The sequence below is a fragment of the Canis lupus genome, chromosome 2 (genome assembly GCF_003254725.2).
Source record: "Canis lupus dingo isolate Sandy chromosome 2, ASM325472v2, whole genome shotgun sequence".
In the NCBI taxonomy this organism is placed as follows: domain Eukaryota; kingdom Metazoa; phylum Chordata; class Mammalia; order Carnivora; family Canidae; genus Canis; species Canis lupus.
Window position 1 is genome coordinate 70034177 of NC_064244.1, and position 22458 is coordinate 70056634.

The 22458-nt window shown below is 34.8% G+C and overlaps 1 protein-coding gene across 36 annotated transcripts in view; it reads right to left on the reverse strand.

Annotated features, from left to right (window-relative positions):
- The window catches only part of EPB41 (erythrocyte membrane protein band 4.1), a 200472-nt gene that overhangs the window by 27627 nt on the left and 150387 nt on the right, over positions 1-22458 (reverse strand). For 11 of the 36 annotated variants that reach the window (XM_049105493.1, XM_025447596.3, XM_049105406.1 and 8 more), the window contains 4 exons: positions 20598-20654; positions 20401-20442; positions 19372-19434; positions 14086-14262 (listed from right to left, as the gene is read on the reverse strand). In XM_049105493.1, coding sequence (XP_048961450.1) covers positions 14086-14262; positions 19372-19434; positions 20401-20442; positions 20598-20654 — 339 coding nt within the window. Of the gene's footprint in view, positions 1-7017; positions 10863-10991; positions 11798-12179; positions 12231-13009; positions 13085-14085; positions 14263-19371; positions 19435-20400; positions 20443-20597; positions 20655-22458 lie in introns of those variants that run through there. The other 25 variants (XM_049105497.1, XM_049105495.1, XM_049105428.1 and 22 more) reach the window with 17 other exon arrangements.

The following is a 22458-nucleotide window of genomic DNA, read 5'->3' on the forward strand; positions in this document are numbered from 1 at the left end:
ATAGGCATACTATAAGAATATTTAATAAATATTGCTGAGCCAAGATCCTCATGAAAAACACTGGATGGGCCATTTTTAATAGCTTTGAGATATGTACTGTTTGTTAAGAAAGTAAAATATTTCTGATTAGCCATAAAATTTACAACCATTTTAAAGCTTAATAGATTTACTGCTGTTTCTAAGCATAAATCATATCTATGTTATACTCGTAGATATTTTTTTCCTGAAATCATTGAATTTTCAGTAAAAGGAATCTAAGATTTAGCATACTACCTCTATAGTCACTTTCCACAATGGAACCCTAAATCTACCACATCTATTAAACTACCACTGGTTTTCAAATTCTCTTCATTCTATTTTACTATTCATTTTTTTTTAAAGGTAATCTCTACACCCAACATAGGGCTCAAACTCACAACCCTGAAATCAAGAGACACATGCTCCACCTCCAACCCAGTCAGGCGTTCCTCTATTTTACCAGAGACCTACGACTGGCCCTGCACATACTACTTACTGATATGATCAGTTCTATGTTACCATCTTTGCAATGACTTTGTGGGTTGTTCAAATACAAATACCTCAAGGAAAGTCAATACACTAAACTGTTATCAATGTTTTTGTATGTCACAAAAAGGGGATTTAGGTATTCATTAGACTTTTTAATGAGATTTATATAATTTAAAAATGAATTTGATAAGAAAAAGGAAGTGAGCAGAAGGTGGCAATGGGACTGAGGGATAGGGTTGTGCACAGACACACATACACCCACAGAGCACATTACCCTTGCTTTGCAAACCCAGTAAGAAATGTTTTGCACCGCAAATGCCCACAGAACCAGCAGGAATCGAGGTTATCTTGCTAAGCACAGAAGGAAGATACCCAGCAGTAGTGTCCAGCTCCTGGTTCTTTACTAAAGTAAACAATAAATATTACAGTCACTTAACTTATCAACAATCTATTTAAATAATACCCCCAAATGGTCTGCAACATGCAAACTAAAAAATGTAGAATACAATCCTGATTAGATCAGTTAATTGCGAGTGCTCTGTTTCTACATTCTTCTCTTTAGCAAAACATGGCAAGTTTATGTTTCAGCAAAGAACGGCTTAAATGCCTTGGGGAAAAGCTCTTAAAAAACCAACACGTATGTCTTTATACGTTAATTTAATATCAATATCTGTAATCTTATTCCTATTTTGAAAATTAATTATACTGGTGTTTCCTATGGTTGTATAATAATCAGTAGGAACATCAACCTGGTGATTTAAAAAAAATTTGGTAAAACAAATGCTTTTATATGGGCACTTGCAATAAAAGATAAATCAGATGTGGTAAGAGCTTCTTTTGTAAAAGCCATGTATAAACAGCACATAAAGATGACAAGTCAAGCAGCAATAGCCCATTCTTCAGCCAAAAAAGGAAACGAATGAAGAAAGAACAAAAATCACTAAAAAGAAAATCATTCCCTGGTCCCCCACCGAGCCCCCAAAAGCCTTATAAATAATAGTTTTGGTACACTTTCTGTAGAAAACTCAGGCCAAGTGACAGTTTGAGAAAGGACATTAGAATCACAAGCACTCAGGATGGGGATAAACTAACAACAGAGTAACCATGTGGCTAACAAAAGAGGATTTAAAAATTCTCTTTCCTCTCTAGTGTGCCATTCTCTATCTTGCAATACATTTCTCTTCATTCTAAATTTTCTCTTAGCTATATCCACCCCCGCTTTTTTTTAAAAATAAAGTTTGTATGCTATTGGTCCTAGCTAGAAATACATCCTTGTAATGCTCACTAGCTTCTCCACAAAACTTGAGTCATTTTCATGGTTCACTGCTATTCTCTGGCATAGAGAGATTACATCTGAATAAAGGAGCTTACTTAGGAGATGTTGGTCTTTATCAAATTACAGTTGGTAAAACTGCTTATTATAAGAAAATCACTCCATTACGCAGCCTCTCACAAATTCCAGCAAATGAAATTTGCCAATGACAGTTATCCTTCAAACATAGTTATAATTTCCTTAATAGTGCTGTTATTAGATTATCCCCAGAAAAGGTGACTGTAAAAGCAAACAGCTTCGAAATCAGTGCCTGATGCAAAATTTTAACTATTAGGTAATAGAAAATTTTGCCTTAACACTGCACTCACCAGCAAGGACTCCACAGCTCAAATGAGTGTTCTCAAACCTGAATAGAGCTATAGAAGTCAAAGTTTTCAGCAAATATTAAAAGTTATACTAAACATGTCTAGAAGACCAGAAGTCTTTGGTTGGTCAATTTTGTTTCAAGATACTAAGAAGGGCTGAGATAGAGAAATGAAGATGGAAAGGAAGGAATTATAACCAGTACAAAAACTATGATCATTTAGTAGGGAACACAAGTATATTTGGCAGGATTTCTCAGAAGTTCCAATTCCAAAAATGATTAAAGACATAATAAGTACTTAAAAAAAGATTATGCCCCAATTTAATATCTAGAAAATAACATCTTGATTCCACAAAACTAAGTACAACAGGAAACTATTATTAGATATTAAGTAGCTATGTCTTCTCTTCCTGAAAAATCCTATATTTAAAATGGCTTTCCATGTTAACATTTTCAAGAAGTTCCTAAAAAGAACATGGCTTTGAAGAAACTCTTCAAAATTTTTATACTACTCAGACATGGCCACAAAGTACATACTTTGAACTAATAAACAAACCACTTCAAAATGTTGAGTGTTGGTTTTAAGTAGTTACCTGGGTAATACAATAGAATCTAGAACTCTGAGAATAACATTAGAGATAAGGTTTACCCAAGGTAAAGTGAAAGATAAAGTGGTATATACCTTCCGTTAATTCCACATTACAGGAGCACGCTCTCCTCACACCCACATATCCACACCCACTCCATTCTTCACTCTTCACTATTATCACGGTGGCAATACTGGATGGTTAATAACCACTAATTTGTAAAGTGCTTTTCAAAAAAACAAATGACAAACTCAGCATATTAAAAATGCTTCTAACAGATGCAACAATTACTGTTGTTGTAGTGACTGATTAAGATGGTTAGAAAAAAGTTATTTTTAAAACTTGGTATAAATAAGTCAAATGAGTTCCAAGTTGATTTTAAAACATTAATATTCTTCTAAGAACTGATTACATGTCAAGGGTATCTCTGCTTTAGGACTGAGCAAAAGACAATTACTGGGACACAGAGAAGAATGAAAATGTGGAAAAATAAGGGAACTCTTCTAGAAACTCTGGCGTCATTATTTCTTACTGATCCTCTGAAGCAGAGGTTTCTTTTCGTTTTTTTTGTTTGTTTTGTTTTGTTTTGTTTTGTTTTGTAATGAGTATGTACCACATTGCTGGCTCCTATTTCCTTAATGACTACTATCAACCAGAATCAGATTTTCAATAAGATTTATTCGTGATAAATTTACATATTAACAGCAAATAACGTGAGAAAAATATCAAAGAAAACGTTCCAAAAGAGAAGTTCTTAGCAGATTTCTTCAGGCTTAAATATCTTGCTGAACTGCTAAGGGATAAACAATTTATTCAGCCTAGTATCGGAGCTAAAGCATCTTGGACCAGGGAAAGGAAAGGAACATAAGTTTATGGATTTATTAGAAAGCACCTCCCAAAGCTAAACACAGACCAAGGACTCCTTCAGAACACAATCATGTCCATGTCAACTAGGAAGCAAAGACACTTCTGAAAGAATATAAATTTATTTTATTCTGACTTATTGGTAAATACTGCCCCAATAGGCCCTGAATTGGAGGAATTCCTCTTAGGGAAATCTCTTTATTTACAAAGAAGAACTCTTCTAAAATGTTTTCCTTAGATTCCCAACCTTAAATTTATACAATTGCTTGAAAGAGTAAGGTATACTAAAGCTTCCGAGTGAAAAATCATTTCACTTTCTTTACCATGTTTGTTAGATATCTCTAAAACCTGTCTAAAGAAAAGGGGAACTGGAGAATTGTTTCTTTATTCCTTAGGGGGAAATGGAGGCAGACCCTTGAAAACCAACCAAAGGGCCTCACTGAATTCATCACCAAATATGTTAAAAGCACAGTTAACATTGAACAATCTGGAAAACTGACAAAGGCAGGGGTGTTGTGGTGATTACAGGTATGTTAGATTACAGTTCTGGTGCACCCCAACTGCTAAATAAATAGAAATAAATGCCTTGTGTTTTGTTTTCCGTTTCTAGTCATAAACAAGACCAAAAATACTTCAACACTGAATAAAGATGCTAAGGTCACATCTACAGCTTTTCAAACAATACAAAGGCAGAAAGGGTAAATTAACCAGTTCTCTGGTTCTCTAGACCTATATCAGGGGTCAGCAAACTATAGCCAACAGTCCAAATCCAGCCCTCTCCTTGTTTTTGTATTGCTATGAGCTAAGAATGGTTTTACATTTTTAAATGGTTTGGGAAACATAGAATGATATTTAGTGACACATATAAATTATATGAAATTCAAATTTCAGTGTCCATAAATAAAGTGTGATTGGAATACGTTCATGTTCATTTGTTTGTTTATTGTCTATGCTGCTTTCACTATATAAAGGCAAAGTTGAGTGGTTATGACTGTGACCATATGGCCTGCAAAGCCTAAAATATTATCTGGACCTTTATAGAAAAAGTTTCCTAACTCCTGGTCTGTCTGATATACCAAAATCTTGATATCATAAGAGTTTGATACATTTGGTGTCTTTATACCATATGAAACACAAGAAAAAAATGATCAAACTCTTCTCTGCAATGTATTTTAGGTAAGTACAAATTGTCAAATATCAGGTTCCCTTTATGGTATCAGAATAAAATAATTCATCCAAAATGAATTTATACATACAAACAAGCACCCAGTCTCAATAATATCTTCTATATGGAAAATAGTTGATTGTTACCTTTAGTAAATGGATAAGAGCTTTTAACTGATTCAAATTATAAGACATTAATAAGAGAGACTAACATCTACCATAGTAAATTCTTTAAATAAACCACGGACCACATTACAGGATTAATAATAGAGATAGTGGCTTCTGGGCCATATATGGGCTTTCTGGGCTACTTGCAAATACTGATTAGGCATATAGTGATTAATTTGGCACAAATTTGTGTCCCAACAATACGAGAGATTCTATATGAAAAGTTAGTTTATCCATTACCATCTGTGACTGATCATTTCATCCAATTTAACAAATTTTAATTATCTGTTATATATCTGAGATACAAAGGTGATAGACTGGCAAACAAAGATGAATAAAACAAAGCCCCTCACCTTTGAGAATCTCATACTTTTGAGGAGACAGGTACAAGCTAAAAGAGATGGATTAACAACATTTCAAATCTTTAAAACCACTTTTGCTGGTGGGGATCTAAGCCATAATCAGAATGTTAAACAGAAAGTAAGCTTCCATAAGTTTATCATATCACAATGATATAAATTAAATCACATGAGGGTGCTAAAGTATGTAAAGATTACTCAGTCAGAGAAGGCAAGCAAACTTAGAATGCAGGCTCTTGGCGGTATGCTTCTTCAAAATAGAATAGTGAGTCTGTCTTGTCAACAGATTCTGGGCTACAAGAAGTTTCCAAAGCTACAAAACTATCCCACCTCCACTCTTTTATCTAAAAAAAAAAAAAAAAAAAAAAAAAAAACCCACTTGCCTGTGTCATTTATGAAGAGGCTTGAGGATTTCCAGGAATTTCAAAATGTTCTTTTTTTAAGAGAGAGGGCAAGCCAATGGGTAAAAACATAAGATGAATAAATCATTGGCAAGCAACCTATGGGCAACAGAGCCAGAAAGAAAAAGAGCTGATAAAACAAAGACAGCTAGAAAAAGAAAGAAGAAATCAGGATAACATGCTAGGAGGAAGACTAGGGCAGATCTGGATATCAGATGGTATGTTATCTGAGGGTAAGAATTATGACTAATGTAATATGAGAGTTACATTTAACTATGTGAAGAGCTTATAATATAGAAGACAGAAAATTCTTCAGAAGGCCTCCATTCAGGAACAAGAAATGAAAACTATAGGGAAACAGATTTTGAGTTAATATAAGAATGATTTATAGGCAAAAATCAGAGCTGTCCAAAGATGTAGTAGGCTGTATCTTGGGAGGCCAGAGACCTATAAATGTCCTATAAATGGTTTTAAATCACAAAATGATACTGTATAGAGAAGTTAAGCGAAGTGAAGAAGAGTTGGATTGGGGGCTTACCCAACCCTAAAATGCTGATAATGCTACCTTTTTTTTTTTTTTTTTTTTTTGATAATGCTACCTTTTTGCATCTCTGCAATACATTGCCCTAATGGGCAATGAATGAATGCATAGTAGTAAACATGGTTTCCCCTTCATTCTTATTCTCTGTGTTTTATTGAGATGGGATCCTGTCCATATGAAGACTCTTCTTTAAGGAGACAGTAGAAGAGAAAATGAGAGACTAAACTGTACTGTTTAATGATCTGGGGTGGAGGGACCTGAAGAGATCATTGGAACACATGTTTCTCCTGCCCTCTAATCTTTGAAATGTTGGATATATTCTATTATTTACTGCAAACAGGATTCTGACTATGATAAACGGGAAAGCTACCCTCTAAATATCAATCACAAAAGATTAGAAATGCATTCCTAAAGCATACACTTCCTTAATAATCTGTCACCCACATATTTAGTTAGGCTATGATTGAAGTTATTTAGCTTTTAGCCTATATTTCTGATCTGTGGGAATAATAAACTACTTTTTTCTTCTTTTTGTCTTTCAAGTTCTAGTAGAAGAATTCCATTTATGAAGTAAAATATTCCTTGAATTTGTAATTGTTGATAACAGTCACCTCTGATTTCTTTCTGGTCTAACCTTACATGGTTTCCTTGCTCTAACAGCCATACCTTCTTCTTAAGTGTTGCCGGTGCCCAATCCCGGGTCCACACCAGTGTTTGTTTGTTTGTATCATGCTCTGCTGCAGTAAAGAAGGAGATCCTAAGGCATGAGGGGTAACAGAAACAGAAATGAGAGCAGACTCATTGATCTACTATCCACTACAATGTGGAGGAGGCCGATACAGTTATCCCACATGCCATGCATAATGGAGAATAAGAACAAGGATTCGTCTCCATTTCTAGTACCAAAATTACAAACAACAGAGTTAGTTTAAGTGCAATGAAAACAAGCAAAATTTCTTTCTCAGTGTGGTAGAGAATGCTGTAAAGAAGTTTGGGATTTTATAATTTCTGTGAAGAATACAAGGGAAGGAAATTATAGAGAAGTTCTATATATCTTCACTATACTCAATACTCTTGGCAAAAAAATCGCAACAAAATCGGCAACAATGAGAAAGTGTCTCATATTATTTTTTAATTTTCTGTCTTCCTTTTGTTAATATGTGATCATTAGGTAGAGCCCAAGTATAAATTTTGCTTGCTAATGCCTTCTAAAAAAATAACCAAACCTCTAATGCCTAGTATATTCTCCATGCCTATCTGTAGGAAATATGACGAAAGTAACTTAGGAATGTAGGAGACAGTAAACTGGCTTATATCCACAGAAAATTCAGAGAAAAATTTACAACATTTACTAGAAAGAAATGTACTAGGAACTTGGATGACAAGTGGAAATCTAAACCACAGAAAATCCCCAGTCTAATGTTACTCAACAGTCAGTATCTTCCTCTTTCAAAACTTGTATCAGAGATGTAAACAAGTTGTAAACCTGACCCATGTGAACTGAATCTCCTTCATATTCTGTTAGCATAAGGAAATGGCTAAAAGATAGGTCTGAAAGATTGATGCTGGGTTTATTTTCAAGCTTGGTCCACTGGAAGACTACCAAAAGGATAAGATGAGTTTTAAGAGTATGATGAATTTGGAAAGACATTTTGACCTTCAGTAGTTTTAAGTGCCTGGTCAAATACCAGTAACAAGTAGATGCAAATCAATACAACTATTTCACAGCTTGCTTTCATATGAAAAATTCCAAGAAATTAATGTCTGTTTTTAAGTGTTTGTCTTCCCAGTCCCCAAAAGACCAAGAAACGAACAACCAAAGCTTCTGATTCCTGGAATACCTTATAGATTTATTCTCATGAGGTAGGTTTGTCTCTATGTTCCTAGGTGAAAATCTGGGCACCAAGTAGTTAAGTGAACTTCTTAGAGTCACCCTAGAAATGATTAATAGCAAAACCAAGGCAAAAAAAACCCCAAGACTTTTTACTGGTCTGTATTGATACCTTTAGTCGAAATTGTTTTTTTACTTATCCACTGGCCATTCAGAAGCTGAACCAGGATAAAACCAACACACAGTTATTTGGATCTGTCTCTGGTGTTCAGAATGGAATGAGATGTGAGAAGAAAACTAAGACAATTTACAGCTTTGTTACAAATATCAGCAGTATTAATGTTAGTTAATACAAAGCTATAATGTCTGCTATTTTTCCTCTGATAGTTGTGATGGGTATATCTTTTGAACCTGCGCTGATCAGATTAACCCAATACAAAGACTTGGCCCTTCTGCTCTCAACCATTCTTACCCTAAATAAAACAAAGGGCCTCTTCTTTAACTTACATCAGTAAGGATCTCTGAGGATTCCTGCTCTACTTCCAAAAACTGAAAAATATTATTGGCTTATTGTAGACTTTTAACGGACTCAGAATAACTCTAATACAAAGCAGAACAAAATCTAAGGTGAAATTTACAATAATTAATAAAAAGCTGTTACCAGGATGAAAACTGGAAATATAATCATAAACAGTTATAAAAGTATCAATAAAATTCTGATTATTTCCTTTTCAGTTCCTTGAAAAAATTTTAAAACCCTAAACAATATTATAGTTTTGTTATTCCATAAGGAAAGCTCTTGCATTTCTATTTCAAAGATAAAGGGGAGTACTTATGATGATCACTCTCTGTATCAGAGGACAGCTTTGCAACGTGTCAGGCTGATTGAGGTCTCTCTCTTCTTATTATGAGTAAATCAAGAAATATGCTTAGTTACAAAATATTTGTTATAAACAGACATAGCCTGCGACATGAAAGATACACACCCATAACAGATTTTAAAATTTAACCCACTCCTTACTTTTTTTCCCATTTTGGGGGAAAGCCTATAATGACAGAATAGCAGTTTTCAGGAAATACCAGATAATTATTTCTACATGTCTCCAGAGAAAAATAGAATAGTGGTGGGCGTTGAAGGACAAAAGATTCTTGGCATTAGTGTTCTCTCTCTCTCTCTTTTTTTCTTTTTTTTGCTGTAAGAAGCCATCATCTTAAAAAAAAAAGTCTTAAAGTTTCATCAACTAAAAAGTGTTGAGAAGTAAAACAGAGTGCAAAAATCTGTTTGATAACCTCATGGACTCAGATTTCAAAACAAATATGTGAGACAACATTAACCAAATCATCCATATTGGTACATTCAAGTGCCACAGAAAGTAAGCTACATGCAAGATGTGATTAATACCGAGGTAAATAATAACAGGTTAGGCATCTGAGTTGTGTTGTGAAGACAGAGCACACTCATATGTACTTCAGGGAAGCCTTAAAAATCAACATGCAAACACAGGGACACATACTTGTCACAACAGAACTTTAGGTCAACAAGGCTATCAATGAAAAACAATTGATTTCAACACAAATGTAAGAATAAACAGGTATGAAGTCAATCAGGAAAACAGAATATATCGATATATATTTTAAGCTTATGATAATGGCTAAATATTGCTTCTAGCAATATAATTACTTAAGTCATAAAGAAGTAACACAGTATTACTTCAGAGAAGGGTATATTTATGTACAGATCTTGAATTAATTTGTATTTCAGGACTTTTAAAGATGGGTACAGTGGTCTGGGAATTCAGCCCTGGCTAGAGACTAAGGGGGCACCAGCACCATTTTCCTTAAACCAACAACATTCTACTTATGAAAAGTTGGAGTTTAACCTTTGCAGGTCCCCTTCTATACACCAGGCAGGATAAAGGTGTTTTTCCATGTACATCTCAGAAATACACATAAGAAGGCCACAGAAGTCAAAAGCCCTTTTCCAAAAAAGGCCTTTGTATATATACTAATTTGATATCTCAAGAAAAGGAGTGTTTATGGATTCATAGATTAAAATGTATCATTTTAAGGCTTTTGAAAAATTAGCAAATTGAATTTTTTTTTCTTAAACTACAGAGCCTATACCACACAAATGACTATAGATTACGAAATATTTCATCAAATGTTTTCTACAGAGTATCCTGCTTTGTATGTTAAAACTGGAGAGAAGGACACAACAAGAGTAAACAATAAGAACATGCAGGATAAAAAGAGTTAAAGCTTTTGGGGAAAGTACTAACTGTCGTACACTTAAATCTGATTTGCCTCAACTTGCTAAATGTCAGTGAGGAAAGCTGGCTTGGGCAATCCATCCCTACTCCTTTGTACCCCACAATACATATTCTACAAAGAGTAACATTTTATTGACAGAAAAATGAACACAAAGAGCTCCCCTAGGACAGTGAACTATCAAGATCAGAGGGTATCATACAGGAGATAACACAGCAGAAGTAAATGACAAAAGTTCAATGGTTTTAATCTTGACATTTCAGATGAGTACCCTGTTTTCCAATCACAGAAAGACCAACCACCAAACAGCCAACACAAGAATCACGAGAAAAGACATCATAAAAGGAATACGAGGAGATGGAAAAGTACTAGAGTAGAGGTGGCACTTTTTGAGAGACTTGTGATCCTCGGGGATTGGAATAGAAACCTTGGGAGGAATTTCTTCATTGTCTTGCTGGGGCAAGGCTCTCTCAGCAGATCTCTCTTTCCTTTTAATTTTCTCTTCATCCTGCACTAACAGAGCACGTTCCTGTGTCTGCTTTCATGGTAGAAGATCAAGAAAGACAGAGAAAGATGAACAAAATGACAGATGGAAAAATGCTCAAAAATGATACTTGGGGATGTGCAAAGGATTTGGGAAGATCTTTTTGGACACTTTTTTTTTTTTTTTTTTTGGACACTCTTTATCTTACTTTACTTTGGCAATTTATCCCAGCGAAGTTTCTATAACACAGTAGGGTATTCAATAGATAATTTTTTGAGTGAATGAACATTAGAAGTCCTGAAAGTTCAAGAAATTACTTGACTTCCTTAGTTATAGTATTTGTTCTTCCTTCAAGGAGACTCACAGATTAATTTTAGGTCATTTTTCATTGTTTTAGTGCTGCCAATTTTTCTTAGATCACTTGGGCAAAACCAATAATGAAGCATTCTTCTCACCATCAGAAAAGTTATTTTATTACAAATAGAAGGCAGAATATAAAACATTATCCTCATATCCTTTCACATAGACTTAAAAAACTTCAACAGTTCATTCAGTACGGCAATTAGCTTTTGCTCAAGGGAATAAAAATCTTAATCCCATACATTTTAAAGTTTGCAAAAGAAAAACAAGAGTATAAAAGTTTATATGTGCCTCCAAGGTCTATCAAAAACAAAGCCCACCCCCATCTCAACAACTGTAAACTCCCTCCCTCTTGCAGAATCATGATTAAAAATAATAGCAGTTAACAACCATCATGAAGGCTTATATATCACATTAAAGCAAGTACTTTTAACACTTTTAAGTGTTCCCCCTCCCCCAATTTCCATGCTCTGCCATTTAGTCAGGACAGATGTTATCTATGAAAGGAAAAACTTGGCTCTAAGTTCTCTCAGTTGGGCCAGCCTTCTCTGGTCAGTTTGGTATTTCAATACAGGTTCTTTGCACACCCCTAAGTGATATGTATCAGGGAGAAAGTAGCTGGGGGACTGGTCAGCAAAAAAGAAAAAAGGAAAAGAAAGGATGCAAAATTATAATGATTTTTAAAAGAATATAAAGAGGGAGAAGAAAGACAACATAAAAAGAATAGGGTACAATTAAATTCATTTTCTCTCTGAATACATATTTACATCTTCATGCAGCTTTTCAACCAGCCATGCGCCGAAATAAGCAAATTGAAAGCTGCAAAAGCTGCAGCAGTGGAAATGTTATGTGTTAGGTCAAAAGGCAGTGGGGTGTGAATTTACTAGTAGAGCCAAAAGAAAAAAAAATTACACAGCAGCTGCTGTTCAGTTCTGGGGGATTATCTGCTTAGTGCCATGACAGGAGCAAATTTAGATTGAGAAGCACAAGTCATAATGGCAGCTTTACCTCTGGCCCACCAACCTTTCTTTCCGAGGGAAGGACAGAGGTTTTCTTCACCTGGTCATACACAAATTATATAAAATTCAGTAGCCTTGCAATACAACAACAATGCTGCCAAAGACGGAAGAGGTATCCCCAGGGAACAGAAATATTGCCCTAATTATTAAAGAAAAAGTAAGATATGCCAGAAAGTGGAGTTATCCTATATAAATGGTTATCAGAGTACAGTTCTTATTCATTCTGTTATTCACTTAGAGGAGTAATATACATAAGCATAGAGCTAAAGTAGCTCAAATATTCCCCACTAATCTAATTTATAAAAAGTCCTTTCTTCAAAGTCTACAGGATGACATACCCATTTCCAACCAGCCTTGAGATGATTTTTGGAAGGTTTCTATTAAGATATAAGATATTTTTCTGGAAATGGAGACTGACTCAAATTTACCAAACTTCATCCAAGAGAGTATTAAGTTACTTTTTCAAAGTAATAGAGCACCTTTTATTACTTCCACAGAGTCAAAAAGAAAACTTCTAGAAAATATGCAGTTACGGTTTACAGAGAGGGTTAACCAGGCAAGACAGCAACAAGGCATTTCTCCTGGAGTTTAGATTTACAGAAAGCAAAGTCACTGTCTCAGTTTAGGGTATATTATCTATATTTAGAATACAAAAGTGATGTCCATTTACCTCAGGGAATGGAGGCTGACAGGACAGTGAATAAGATTGCATCCTATCACCTGTGGTAACTAGCAAAAATGAACTATTGGGGCTTAATCAAGATAAAAAAGCTTCTGTACAGCAAAATGAACAGTCAACAAAACTAAAAGATAACCTACAGCATTCAGGAATTCTCCAGTCTTACTTGGTGAAACTGGTTCGATTGTACTGGGAGAATTCTTAGCCATTTTCAACTGCATTTTGAAAAATAGAAAAAGTACCCTTTGTGAGACAACTTTTATTATCTTCTCCAGTTCCAGAAACTAAACAAAGTTGGATAATATACCATGAATTCTGAATATAAAAACAAGTTTAAGTTATTAAGACAATACTACCTTTCTTAATTAGAATTGCAATTGCTATTGGTAAAAACCAGGCATATAATTTTTAAAAATATTATAATCACTCATTAAATCATTATGACTACTCATATAAATATTAACCTGTATAAGCTAAAGATTAAGTAAAGAATTTTTAGATATATGCTTAAGGTAACTTTAAAAATATTCCATCACACAGATTCATTTAGTCAAAGGTAGGATTTCTACAATAGATAATGACAACAATACAGAAAGAGCAGCCTCTGAAAGGTATCTCCGAATTCTTCTAATTGTGACTACCTTACAAAACAACATGTTAAAAGTTTGATGCTACTCATAAAGATGAGTCGTCAACGATTTTTCTAAAATTGAAATGAAATCATTAATATGTGATGGTTTGCACTCTCTGACTTAGAGGCCTTCTTAGTTTATTATATAACTGTGGTCAACCATTCCAGACATTTCTAAGTTGTGCAAATGTTCAAATAAAGTTAAAAAAAATGTTTATCCTGTTCCTGTTTTGACCTTACTAAATTTAGTAAACTCTCTGGTCCTTGGAGGCACAGTTTGAACATAAAGTTCTGCTGGCTTATGGTCAATTTGTAAACACACATTAGCCAGAAGGAGGCAGTTCTCAAGAGCTCAGTCATCTAATGGTAGCTCTAAATGGCTCCTCTAATTTGACTGGGTAGCCCACATGACTTAAAAAAACAAGTGTTTGATTATGAATGCCTTAAAGTTGCAATGAACTGGTGAGGAACCAAAGCTAAATTTCAGCTCTAAACTTCCTTATTTTACTTATATACAGAACATTAATATACAGTAACACCTCTTTCATTCATTCTCACAAGTGGTCACATGGACAAAGTACTCACTCCTTCTCCTGTGGGAAGCTGCCCATTGATGTTAAGTGTTCGGAATGGGGAGTGAGTGGATAAGCGTTTATCCCACTCACTAGGCCGTGGTTCTGGTACAGATTCCATGAAGTTCTTTTTCAGCTCACTGATGCTGGCATGATGCTTTTTTATCTCTTCTTGACTTTTGTCTAAATCCTATAGTTGAAAGGACAAAAATGCAGAATAATAAATACTCAGAGAAAAAACACATCAAGAGAAGGCCACCAGACTATGGGCACTGGTAGAAAACACACCACATCCAGGGCAGATGTTACTAATCCATAAATTGCATTCAAATTTTAAATATACGACATGGCATATTTGCTTGTTTTTTTTTCCTTTTCTTTTCTTTTCTTTTCTTTTCTTTTCTTTTCTTTCTTTTCTTTTTTAATGAAGTGCTTTTCTTGGAAGCAGTGAGGCATCTAACTCCACAGCCCTTAGTGGTTATGTAACCCATCAACCTCACTCCCTAATTTTCCAACTTTTCTTCTCATTATGACAGTGCTAGATCTCAAACTCCTCATCCCAAGAGGGTAATCTCACAGCTCAATTAGTCTCAGCTTAATATGAACTGATTGAGGCTCAGCTCAGGCAGGATGGAGACAGCAATAGATAAGGAGCAACTGTTCAACAAAGGACGTGATAAAAGATGCAACTGCCACCACTGGCTGCTTTGCTTTGGTGAGTTGCAATCATACAGCATCTCTCTATTTCTACTTGGAGATAGTTTTGCTTCCCTATTATTAGGTGGCTATTACTGGTTTTGATAAACAGGAATAGCCCTTTCTTGTTGTAAGAATTTATTACTAGAATTCCTGGCTCAAGCCTTGAGAGCAAATTGTTACTACCTATGAAAAATGACTCCGATATGCAATATAATGTTTTTTTTTTTCCTTTACCAATACTACTAATGCAAACTAAAAGCCTTATGCCTTCTGGGACTTCTAGGTAGCTCTCAGGTGGTTAAGTGTCTGCCTTGGGCTCAGGTCATGAGATCCCAGGGTCCTAGATCCAGCTAGCATTGAGCCCTGAGGCTCCCCGCTCAGTGTGGGTCTGCCTCTCCCTCTCCCTCTCCCTCTATGCTCAATCTCTTTCAAGTAAATAAATAAAATCTTTAAAAACAAATAAAAGCCTTATGCCTTCCAACAGCTTCTGACAGCTTTACTTCATCCCTTAGTATAATTCAAAATAGGGATCTTCTTCCAGTAACTTTCAATGGATTGGAAGCGATTTAACAAGAATTCATCACTTTATATATCTCTTGGACAATTTATAATTTCAACTGTTCCAGCGGATTTGGATACTGGACAACTAGGTTCAAGCTCTTAAACGGGATATTCCAGGGAGAAAGGATCAAAACTAAGGTTAATAAAGCTAGAAATAATATTCAGGTTTATATAACAGTAGACATATAAAACTTTCAAAAGGTAGATCTGGCCAGAAATAAATAGGAAATACAATTTAAAGACAAAAACTGAAATGTTCTTTGTCCAACATACTTCTCCAAAAAAGCTCAGAATATCTGTGCTTGAAATCAAAATATGTGGGAGCCTGTCACTTGATGACTGCTAAAAATTCTGTGTTTATTATATATCATGGCAGCTCTGTATCCAAGAAAAGCACAATATTAAACATATCTTTTAATATGCTGTGTAAATTTTGGGATTAGTCTTTCTTTTCTTTTCTTTCTCTGTGGGAAACCACCACATTTTGGGAAAAAAAAAAAACCTGGAACTCATTTAAATAAAAATTTGTTTGAAACATTTTTCTGGAGCAAAGTATGCTTCAAGTAAATAAAATTTTTTTCAAAATCAATGTCAAAGGGAAATGGCATAGGAAAAAGTATTAGTGAGACACATGACATAATTTTGATTCTGGAAATATTCATTCAGAAAATTCATTTATTAGTCCATTATTTTTATTTTTACAAGACTAAACCATGTATATTTGCTTTGAGATCAAAGAAAAAACTAACCCAAAAAGGGCAATCCTGTAGCTTCCACATAAAAGTACCTCTAGCTTGTTGGGGTGAAATGTGAGTATAGCCCATGAATATGGGCTTTACCATGGGGAAACAACAGTGTGCACTTTTATTCTAGCTGAAAGCAAGAAAAGCATGTTTATTAGCTTTAAAAAAGCGTGAACAAGCTTGGTAAAAGACTCAGTGTAAGCTGAACAACTGAGACCCACAAGGCATGTAAGGCTCCACGACCCAGCTCCTAATTGGAAATTAAATCTGTTTGGTCCAAGAACAATTTAACACATTTGGGAGAGTTACAAATATGAATGGTGCAAAACAAAAATGAACAAGAGATGCTATGGCAAATCCATAACTCTCTGGGTTAGCCTCTTAATATGAGAGTAGTAATTTGTTACTTTTCTGGCCTAGCTTTTGATTGGCTTGGAACCTGAGAAAATAAACATTTCAATAAAATCAATAGCTTCTGAAGGAGCTTTCTCCATCCTTCTTAGCTGGCTCTGTTAGAAACCTGTGGGGGCACAGAGTAAAATTAAGATCTCAAAGGGACCTGTTCCAAATAGAATTTGTCATAGACACTTGCTACAGGTTCTCTCTGGGAGATGGAGGAGGAGGCGGTAGATCTAAAAATGAACTCGACCTTATTTGGCCAGAACAAAGCATTAGTGGGGGTGGGGTAGGAGAGATACTTTAAAAAAAAAAAAAAAAAAAACCCGCTAGAGTGACAGATAATTTGGGAGAACATCCTTTGGGGGGGAAGAGGGGAGAATTTTTTTTTTTTTTTTTTATACCATAACTAGAGAATGATGGCTAGCCAAATTACTTTGGCTGTTTTTAGGGTAGATACTTTTTAATGTTTATCATCTTATAATTTTAGCAGCAGCCAAACCAAACCATTAAATATAAAATGTTCTCAAAATGTAGTTAGTAGTTTTAATTTTCAAGCACACACTTATTTAGAAATCTCCTCTTGTGGCTATCAGTGAAATGCTGGGAGAAAAAACACATCACACACAGGGACTCTGTGAGTCTCAGAAGCCATAACACACCTCATTGAACAAATGACAAATATATGATTGGTACTGCAGGTTCCAGTCAAGAGGAAGCACTAAAGATGGACCAGTGAAGAAAAAGGCATGTTTGGGTTTGGGAGATGTTACATTGCCAAGGAAGACATCAACTGACATCCATAATTCTTCTGAATACCAGAAGCAGAATCATTTACGTCTAGTTTCAGTTATGGGCTAAAGCAGAGATCTAGTTGCTGAGTTTGAAATATCCTAGAGTCCAGCCTTAAAAAATCCTCATGTTGGGACACCTGGGTGGCTCAGCGGTTGAGTGTCTGCCTTTAGCTTAGGGCGTGATCCCAGGGTCCAGGGATCAAGTCCCATATCGGGATTCCTGCAAGGAGCCTGCTTCCCCCTCTGTCTATGTCTCTGCCTCTCTCTCATGAATAAATAAAATCTAAAAACAAAACAAAACAAAACAAAACAAAAAAACAACCAAAAACCCTCATGTTGTGTGAGGTAACTGTATATAAGGCATTTGGTATTGTGCCCATTGCACAGTATATGATTCATAAAGGCTGGCCATAAATTCTGTTACTTTTATTAAAGTACCTTATGTATGGCAAGCATTCAGAATATGTGTTTTTTTTTTCAAAATATGTGTTTTGACAAAAAATAAGACAAGGTTAAGTAACCATTAGAGGCGATTATATTAAACCAGAGATCTACCTAAAAGTTTCTTCAAATTTCCAGTTTAATAATATTTAGCACATTTCTTATATGTTCATCTTTCAGGTCTCAGCTAATATGCTATCTCTCCAGAGAGAATTTCCCTGTCCATCTTATTCAGAATAGATCTTTCTTAAAGCACAGCATACAGTTTATTTCCTTCTTACCTTCTAAAAGAACCTGAAATCATTTATTGCTATTTGTTTTTTTCTCCTCCCTACTTTTACACATTGTTAAGTTTCCTGAAGGCAAAAACAATGTTTATCATCTTCCTCTACACATTTATATTTCCTTCAAATTTTAGTTAAATCCCCAGAATCAGAGTTATACTCATTTCTTTTGGCTCTGTCTTGAGCAAAAGTAAGATAATTTGGTCAACTTTTATATAAGAGTCTTTGTGAGGGGGATCCCTGGGTGGCGCAGCGGTTTAGCGCCTGCCTTTGGCCCAGGGCGCCATCCTGGAGACCCGGGATCGAATCCCACGTCGGGCTCCCGGTGCATGGAGCCTGCTTCTCCCTCTGCCTATGTCTCTGCCTCTCTCTCTCTCTCTCTCTCTCTGTGTGTGACTATCATAAATAAATAAAAATTTAAAAAATTAAAGAAAAAAGAGTCTTTGTGAGGTGTAAACTAATGTAGCCTCAGTGTTTTCCACACAGATAACTCCGTGTTCTTCATTTTTTTTCCTTATAGAGTTCCCCGAGTCTTCTAATTAGTTTTATATTTCCCCATCCAATGTGGAGCTCCAAACTAGATAAGTATACTAATATAATATAAGCCTGGTAAAATTCTCATCACTGTTGAGTAGTGAGAAAATGACCTCACAATTCCAATAGTAGACAGTATGTTGCTATTTCTGAATGGAATAAGTATAGTTTAATAGAGGTAGATAGACCTTAACTGAAATCCTAGCTTTACTAATTTACTGGCTTTGTGACCAAAAGGAAATTAATTTTCTCTAAGGCTCAATTTTCTTGTCTTTAAAATAATAATCTTATGCCCACAGACCTATTTTCGTATTAAACTATCTTATATCATACTAACTACTGATTAAATATCAGGTCGCCTCTTTCCTTCCTGTATCTTTTTTTTTCCTGACCATCCTGTCATTTTCTAGTATCCCCAATATTTTAAGTCCATTTTGATTGTGATCATTTCTCCTACTTTTCCACACTTTATCAGTTCAAAAGATGAAAAAAATGGTACAAATTTGATGCTTGGGACATATAATAGGAGTTTATACTCTTGGAAAATTCACGGATTTTAAACAGTGATGTAGAATTTTCTCCAAGTGATAAACAATGGAACCACAAAAGGCAGGGGATAGTTCCAATCATATATTTTTTAGATAAGTATGACAGATGGAAACTAAAGAGTCAGAAGGAGAGATGGTTGCGTATCTTCATATTTACCAACATGCAAAAGCATTTTGAACCTAAAATTCTCTCATGCAATGGCATGCAAAACCAAACGCAGCATAAAGAAAGGGCAATCAGCAAAGAATGCAGAAGGTTATAGGCAACCAACTGAAATAAGCTTCAAGTTCATACAAACCTCCAACATTAAATTGCTATGTCTGATATAAATGTTTTCACCATCTAGTCTCTCTCTCTTTTTCTGTGAAAATGAAAGAGGGAAAAACAGAAAAGCATAAAAAATTAAAATGTTGTTCTTGCGGGAAAAAACTGCAAATTGGCAAACTAAAAAAATTAAATGTCCACAGCGCAGCATATGCCAACATGAAATGGTCACAAAACTACAAGGACACACACAAAACACATTACCACTAGAAAACGGATGACCCTGTTTATGAATGATGGAGGAAAGTGATGATCTTATTTAAATAGACAGTGCTCCCAGCTTCATTGGCTTCTTTACGTAATAAGCTATCTTATTTCATTTTTGAAATTGAGCTGTTTGGGGGTTACCTTAAAATACAATACTTTAAGAAGCTTTGAAATTCCATGTTTCATGGCACAGAGAAGTGCTTTAAAACATTTACCTTTTTGAAACATATTTCATACTTAGTAATAACACAGTAGGTGTATCTCTAATACCTTTCGTAAGAAAGATCTAAGGTATGGTACGTTATACATGAGTAGAGTCAACATTCTCTTCAGTAAGAACTGATATAGCCCACTCTACAGTTGGGAAGAACAGGCACAGAGCAGCAAAACACATAGTTATGAACAATACCAGGAGTTGCTGCTATGATGGTTTCCATAGTAAGTATTTTTCAAAAATTGTCAGTGATTCCAAGAATATTGTGCCACTGAAATATTTCTTATAAAGTTTAAATATGAAGGATTGGTTTGGTCTTCACCAATTTCATTGTGTTTGAAAAGATATTTTCCTACTGGGAAGTTTATTTTAATGAAAAATTTCAACAAATAGTATAGGATTATAATTTCTTTTGGTATACATATGCAAATATATATATACACAAATATATATCTATTATTTGAAAGTAATTTCTGATTAAGAGAAATCAATGAAAAGAATGGATCACTGTCTTTTTAATGCACTGTAGAAGTCAGCATGGGTGACAGTAATGTGGTTTTGTGAAAGTGAAAAATGGCTGACCTTCCTCATTCTTATCAGATCTTCAGTTTTTTCTGCAAGCTTCTGTTTTGCCATTATTTAAAAAAAAAAAAAAGAAAAATGATAAAATATTGGCTCATTGAACCTTTATTTTATAATATTTTTTAAGGAAAGGGAATTGGGGAGAAGAAAAAATTGAGAGGGAGGAGAAAAGGAACAAGTGGCCTGTTGGCACAAACCTGTGTTTGGTCACCATTTGAGGTAGGTACTGTGACCTCGATGTGGGTTTTTTCCACCTACATTTAAGAAATAGAGTGGCAAAAACATTTTAGATTAGTAGATTTCTATGAATAGTATTATTTCCAAGTAAGCCACATCTTTAAGCTGGCAAAATGAGCTGATATGTAATCAACATGATGCAGTCTTAGGGGGGTATTACAGGAAAGGACGTTACTCTCAACAGTAATCTGTTAGTTCACCATCGTATTTTCAAGGCTGAAGAGGTAATATAGACAGCCAAATTATTATAAAAGAAAATTAAGATAATTATTCTACTGATGAAGAAAACATATTTATACTTATTCATAAAAAAGTACTTATACAAAGAATAATTTGGGCTTAAATAAGGCATGTGTTTTTGCTTTGGCTTTTTTTTATGATCTGGAAGTACTTTAACATTTAAAAACAAATTTACAAATGAAGATATCAAGGTATGACATACATGACAGAAACAAAATCTTTACAGTTAAAGCACAGATATAATAAACCACATATGACATAAAGCAGGTAAATACAAAAAAAATTTGTTAGTTGATCAATATATTTAAGGAGGCAATTTAACTCTTGAGTTTATTAGACAACAAAACATCAAAATAAACTCAATCCAAATTGTTACTGATGCATGCAATTACTTCCAAGGCTGATTTATAAATAAGCACACATAGGGCTCAGCTGCAACATTCAACACTCTGTCATCTCCTCTCCAGGGAGCTGGAGCCCATGTGTTTGGTGGATGAACAAGATTTGTCCTTAATAGTAGGAAGAGAAAAACTAAGGCCTCCTGTCTAGCTTCAAAATACCTTTAGTAATAGTCATTTTATATACCCAAAATAGAGTAAGTATAAATTTAAAAAACCCAAACAGACCATTAAGAGGAAGCATTTTAGAGTCAGCAATGCCTAAAGCAGTAGGTATTTCAAAATTAGAAAACTTTTGATTAAGGATCAAATCAACCACTTTGTATCATTAACTTCTTTATAGAACCTAACCAATCTGTGGTTTTGACACATTCTTTTTAATCACACTTGGCAGCATTACCTTGGAGTACAATATCACTGCACTGTTTTCCCCAGGACAGAATGTAGAGAACATAACACCAAACTTTGCAATACTGTTAAATCATAAGCACATCCAGCGATAGTACTTTTAACAACCAGGATAACTGACAATTTGGGTCATTTCCTCTATGAATCCTGTTAACATTAGCTGTGTGGTCATTAGCAAGTTATTTCACCTCTCTGAGTTTAAGTTTGTTATTGATAAAGTGAAGATAATATATCCATAGAGTTGTGAATGTTTAGCAAATGGTAGTTTAAAATAATTACTTGTTTCAGTGAATAATGACCTTTTGCTTTTTTCTATCAGCAAGAAATTGAGAGCCTCTAATTCAGTCTAAGAGTGGAGGCCAAGTAGTAAAAGTAGTCATGCCTCTTCAGAGAACATTAAATGAGATAATGGTGTACACAGGGGAAGAATATTATTCCACACCTGCAAAACAGGTCTTGTTAAATGACTCAAGATGCCAAAAAGCTACCTCTATCTGGCACCAAATTCATGTTAGATAATGAAATTTACAAAGTTACAAGGTTATTTTATTACTACTCTTGCTTTATATAATACCTATTGCTTCAGGTAAATTCCATAATTATTTTCTATTGCTACAAATAAAATCAACTCAGAGTCACCCTTAATTCTGTCACTACTATTACAGTAATGGAAGGTTTTCAGAGGTAGTTTTCAGGCTGATCTCTACACGAGTATCTCAAAACATATACTTACACAGAATTAACTGGCAAGGAAACCACCTACTGGCACTTAAAT